Raw genomic sequence first — 6,357 nt, 5'->3', positions numbered from 1 at the left:
GTGAGTGGAGCACATCCTGGCCCACTAAACCCTGAGGATGATATACTTGCTCAGAGCAAACAATGCACAGAGAGGACAATAGCGCTGGCCCCACCACAACACGAGAAGTCCCTCACTGAACCATAGCGCTGCAGGGGACAACACTGAGACACAGTGCGGGAATTGTGCCTGATCTGACCCCATCACACTGGACGCAACACTAAGGGCATGCAACAGAGCAGCAAGGGGAGCAAAGCAATGAAGACCTCGGGAATATAAAAAATAGACTTTGGGAATAGAGTGTGGCACCCCATCAGACTTGACTGGAAAATACTCCTAAAGGTCAAAATCTTTTTTGTCATTGGCTTTCTTTTTTGTTGTTGTTAGGTTTTTTTGGTGGTTTTGTCTTCCTTTGTTCTTTTGTTTGGCGTGGCCTTGTTTTTGTGCTTATTAATGTCTCTGCATGTCTATCTAGAGAAGATAGGCGGGATAAACAATTTGGGGCAGAAGATAGGACTGACAGTTCTGGGGGGTACATGGGAGACGGGGAGGTAGGAGAAAGGAGTTGGAGGGGCATGGGTCAACCAACCAAGGGACAAGGGAACAACAAGTGAACTAAAATTGATGGAGAGAAGGGCCTAGTGGGGCTTATTCAAGGTTAATGTAACAGCGAGGAGTTACTGAAACCTGAATGAAGGTGGAACATGATAGTGGGACAAGAGGAAAGTAAAAGGAAATAGAGAAAAGGACAGTTATAGAGGTCTAAATCCAGGCATGTATATATGTACCTATATTTATAATGATAGGGAAATAGATCTATGTACTTATATTTATATATAAAGTATTAAAGTAGCAGATGGACATTGGTCCTCTACTCAAGTACTCCCTTAATGTAAGAACAGTTTGTTCTAATAATTCGGCATTCTGTGATGTTCACCTTCCCGACACATTTGCTGAAGACAAAGTGGGTGCATAAGCAAATGTGGTGAAGAAAGCTGATGGTGCCTGGCTATCAAAATATATAGCGTCAGGGGTCTCAAAGGCTTGAAAATAAACAAGTGGCCATCTAGCTGAGAAGCAACAAAGCCCACGTGGTAGAAGCACACCAGCCTATGTGATCCAGAGGTGTTTATGGGATCAGGTATCAGGCATCTAAAACCCAGAACAAAATCATACCAATGTAAATTTGGGGAGCAGGGGTGGGGCAAAGAATGGAGACCCAAAGCCCATCTGTAGACAACTGGACATCCCTTTACAGAAGGGTCACAAGAAAGAGGTGAGCCAGTCAGTATAGCGCCAATGAAGCATACAACTTTTCTCTAGTTCTTTAATGCTTCCTCCCCCTCCTCCCACTATCATGACTCCAATTCTACCTTACAAATCTGACTAGACCAGACATGTACACTGCTACAGATAAGAGCCGGCAACACAGGCAATCCAGGATAGATAAACCTCTCAGGATCAATAATGAGAATAGAGATACCAGGGGGGTAAGGGGAAGGTGGAGGAAGAAAGGGGAAATATAACCCCCTCCCAGGGGCATGAACAACAGAAAAGTGGGTGAAGGGAGACAGTGTCAGATGTAAGATCTGAAATTGATAATTTATCAAGGGTTTGTGAAGGAGGGAAGGTGGGAGAGGGAGGGAGGGAAAAATGAGAAGAGCTCAAGAAGAAAGAAAATGATGATGGCAACACAGGTGCAAATGTGCTTGACACAACGGATGGATGTATGGATTGTGATAAGAGTTGTAAGAGCCCCCAATAAAAGTATTTAATTAAAAAATAGGGTCGAATTGAGCAAGTTCGAGTAAGCCCCCTAGTTATCCATCTTTTTTTCTTTTCTTTCTTTTTTAACATTTTATTAGGGGCTCATACAACTGTTATCCCAATCCATACACACATCAATTGTGTAAAGCGCATTTGTACATCGTTTCTCAAAACATTTTCTCTCCATTTAAACCCCCGACATTAGGTCCTCATTTTTCCCCTCCCTCCCCGCTCCCCCCTCCCGCATGAGCCCTTGATAGTTTATAAATGGGTATTTTGTCATATCTTGCCCCTAGTTATCCATCTTGTGGGAGCCCAAACACTTCATTTCTTCCTCAAAAAGGTAGTCCACATACAGTGATTGCTACGATGACAACAATAAGGTGTTGAAAATGACCTTCCAGTAATGAAGTTCTTCATTAATTTGTGTTTCCAGTTCATAAGGTAAGCAAAAACCATGTCTTTGGCTTATCTCTGACAACACACAATCTCTGTTAATTGAACTATTTTCATGCATGTTTATCAATCGTATTCAAGTTTCACCAATCACTGCTAGTTCCATCTGTAGCAAATTGGGAATGAAATGCGTTGGTGCTGAATAACTTCCAAACAAAGCAAAACACAGAGCCGACGAATGGACAACGCAGTGACCAGAAGTCCTTCTTATACTTTGCACCCTAGAAATAAATTCCAGTTGCAGATTTTTTTCCCTTTGTATTATCATCCAAAAGCTTTCACCATAAAATTTCAAATGTTGCTGCCAGCCACTTGGACCTATTTTGATCCAATTTGCATTATTAGGAAAAAAAATCGTTCACAAAGCAGGATCGCGATTTCTGTTGCTTATGTGGTTTGCGGATTCAGCCATCTCAGATTGTAAAAGAGTCTCACTTTCCAGACCCGTTAATCTTTGTACCAATGCCAGGAATGGCGCAGCATTCAGCATCAACCCTGTTTTAGTCATATAACTGTTAGCATTTCAGCGCTATAGGTTAGTACGATAATTTGCACCAATTAATTCCACACATCTAACGGAAGAAGTCTCTTGATTCATTACATTTTAAAAAGAAAGCTAATTTTGAACCTATGTTTAAGGCACCACAAATCCTTTTCTTTTGATTTTAGGAGCTTTTGCTTTTGCACTCCACTTAGCTGTTGCCATTTAATTTTACCTACACGTAAAATATTGTCTTATTTTAAAACTGGATTTACAATAGCAAATAAACTTGAATAATCAAAGAATTTTAAATGTATAAAACATTTTATCCCCCCACTTCAAATCTACTTCTCAGCTCCTTCTTGAACTTGTGTTGGGTCCCACTGCTGCCTCCCAGTAGCCGTCACCATGTCGTCTGTCAGGGTAACCCAGAACTCCTGCAAGGTGTCCTCTGGTCCCCAGGCCTTCAACAGCTGGTCTTACACCAGTGTGCCCGGCGCCCGCATCAGCTCCTCGGCCTTCTTCTGGGTGGGCAACAGCAGCAGCTTCCGGGTTGCCCTGGGCACCGGCATGGGTATGGTCGGGGGCTTCGGTGGGGCAGGAGGTGTTGGGGGCATCACGGCCATCATGGTGAACCAGAGCCTGCTGAGCCCCCTGAAGTTCGTGGTGGACCCCAACGTGCAGGCCGTGCGCGCACCCAGGAGAAGGAGCAGATCAAGACCCTCAACAACAAGTTTGCCTCCTTCATTGACAAGGTGCAGGTCCTGGAGCAGCAGAACAAGATGCTGGAGATCAAGTGGAGCCTTCTGCAACATGGTCGAGAGCTACAGCAACAACCTCAGGCAGCAGCTGGAGATGCTGGGCCAGGAGAAGCTGAAGTTGGAGGCAGAGCTGGGCAGCATGCAGGGGCTGGTGGAGGACTTCAAGATTAAGTACAAGGACGAGCTCCACAAACGAACAGGGAAGGAGAATGAGTTTGTTCTCATCAAGAAGGACGTGGATGAAGCGTACATGAACAAGGTGGAGCTGGAGTCCTGCCAGGAAGGGCTGACGGATGAGATGAACTTCCTCATGCAGCTGCACGAAGAGGAGCTCCGTGAGCTGCAGGTCCAGATCTTGGACACGTCCGTGGTACGGTCCATGGACAACAGCCGCTCCCTGGACATGGATGGCACCATTGCCGAGGTCGAGGCCCAGTACGAGGAGATCGCCAACCGCAGCCGGGCCGAGGCTGAGAGCATGTACCAGATCAAGCGTGAGGAGCTGCAGGCCCAGGCTGGGAAGCATGGGGATGATCTTCGTCGGACCAAGACGGAGATCTCAGAGATGAACCGGAACATCAGCCGGGTCCAGGCTGAGATCGAGGGGCTCAAAGGCCAGAGAGCGTCCCTGGAGGCCGCCATCATGGACGCTGAGCAGTGCGGGGCGCTGGCCATCAAGGACACCAACAGCATGCTGGCAGAGCTGGAGGCCGCCCTGCTTCGGGCCAAGCAGGACATGACGCAGCAGCTGCACGAGTACCAGGAGCTGATGAACGTCAAGCTGGGCCTGGACATTGAGATCGCCACCTACCGCAAGCTGCTGGAGGGCGAGGAGAGCCGGCTGGAGTCCGGGATGCAGAACATGAGCATCCACACGAAGACCACCAGTGGCTACTCCGGTGGGCTGACCTCGAGCTACGAGGGCCTCACGAACCCTGGCCTCACCTATGGCCTGAGCTCCCTGCAGTCCAGCCTCAGCCCAGGCGGGGGCTCCAGCTCCTTCTCCCGCACCAGCTCCACCAAGGCAGTGGTGGTGAAGAAGATCGAGACCCGGGACAGGAAGCTGGTGTCCGAGTCTTCGGATGTCCTGCCCAAGTGAATGCCTCTGTAACCCCTCATAGCCTGTCCCTGCCCCTGCCTGCCCAGAGCTGGGCAGGGGTGCCAAGGGAACAGGAGACCGCAGGATTGGCCCAGGCCTCAGCCCACCCTGTGGGAATCAACTACTTAGGAGGGAGTACCCCCTTTGCCCATGACCCCCCAAGGAAAGCCCAAATGGTCTTTTGTAAAATAAAACCTGGCAACTTATGTACACATATACTAGATACGAATTGATGTCTGGATTGCTATAAGAGCTGCAAGACCCTGCAATGAAATGATCTTTAAATTAAAAAACCAAGCCTGAAAAACAACAACAAAAAACATTTTATAAAGCAAGTAGATACTTTTATTTGTTTTAAATTACTCAAGTCCATTTTCTTTGGTAGAACCAAATCAATGAAATAAAATTGACATTTGAGTTTAGATATTAACACAAAAATTTCTATTTGAAAATTTGTAAGTAAAAAACAAATTTGGAGCATGTAATTTTATTTGTAAGGCCTGGGATAGTGATAAGCAATAGTATTTGCAAGGCAATGTGAAATAATTTCATTTGTTTGTCTTACAATGTTTATTGGCAGACCATTTGCAGATCTCCACAAGTGACAAAATATTTACAAACTTCCCATTCTGTGATACTATGTCTTCTCAGTTCACTGGACTATTACATGATACTTGATGCAGGCAAGAGCTAGTGCAAAGAGCCGGATACATATATAAGAGAATGCTCCATCTGAAGACCCATTTGGTTTGCAATCTGCCGAACCAGATAAGTCACAGGTTATGTGATTAGATTAACAAAGATGTGCTTCTATGTGGTCAAAGAGAGAACTGAGTAACAGATTATATCCAATAGATCTGAAAGGAAACAGTTATTGCCACTATATACAATCTATAAGATGGAATCAATTTCATTTAGCGCCGGTAAGTTCCCTTCATGTGGTGCTTGCTTTTCATTTTGGTCAGCTTGGCATCTATGGGTCTTTTCTTGGGACAACAGGCATTCCTGTTTGTGGATGTCCTAAACACATGCTCATTTTATTTGTTGGCTAATCCATCCCTGGCCATGAGGAAGCACAAGGTAGAACAACCAGGCTTCTTATAGGCCCTCAACACAAGTGGAAACCTTGACAGAAAAGATCCATTTTCTTTTTTTTTTTTTTTAACATTTTATTAGGGGCTCATACAACTGTTATCCCAATCCATACACACATCAATTGTGTAAAGTGCATTTGTACATCGTTTCTCAAAATATTTTCTCTCCATTTAAACCCCCGACATTAGGTCCTCATTTTTCCCCTCCCTCCCCGCTCCCCCCTCCCGCATGAGCCCTTGATAGTTTATAAATGGGTATTTTGTCATATCTTGCCCTGTCCGATGTCTCCCTTCATCCACTTTTCGGTTGTCTGTCCCCCAGGGAGGAGGTCACACACAGTTCCATGTAATCGGTTCCCTCTTTCCTACCCATTCTCCCTTTACCCTCCCTGTTTTGCCACTCACACCACTGGTCCTATAGGGCTCATCCGTCCTGGATTCCCTGTATTTTCAGTTCCTATCTGTACCAGTGTACCTCCTCTGGTCTAGCCAGACTTGCAAGATTGAATTCGAGTCATGGTAGTGGGAGCGGGGAGGAAACATTTAGGAACTAGAGGAAAGTTGTATTTTTCATCATTGTTACATCGCACCCTGACTGGCTCATCTCCTCCCCGAGACCCCTCTGCAAGGGGATCTCCAGTGGCCTACTAATGGGCTTTGGATCTCCACTCCGCACTCCCCCCATCATTCACTATGGTAAGATTTTTTGTTCTGATGATG

General features: G+C 45.9%; 1 protein-coding gene across 1 annotated transcript; it reads left to right on the top strand.

Moving 5' to 3' along the window:
• The first annotated feature begins 3,091 nt into the window (after window positions 1-3,091).
• On the top strand, window positions 3,092-4,543 carry LOC101656592 (keratin, type II cytoskeletal 8-like). Its single transcript, XM_045293881.1, is given in 3 exon segments — window positions 3,092-3,373; window positions 3,376-3,491; window positions 3,493-4,543. Coding segments are annotated over 3 exon segments (1,449 nt in total).
• Window positions 4,544-6,357: the final 1,814 nt, after the last annotated feature.

This window comes from Echinops telfairi, unplaced genomic scaffold (genome assembly GCF_000313985.2).
Source record: "Echinops telfairi isolate 266 unplaced genomic scaffold, ASM31398v2 ScPeMD7_2291;HRSCAF=2852, whole genome shotgun sequence".
NCBI lineage: Eukaryota > Metazoa > Chordata > Mammalia > Afrosoricida > Tenrecidae > Echinops > Echinops telfairi.
This window is presented reverse-complemented; position numbering and strand designations above follow the sequence as displayed.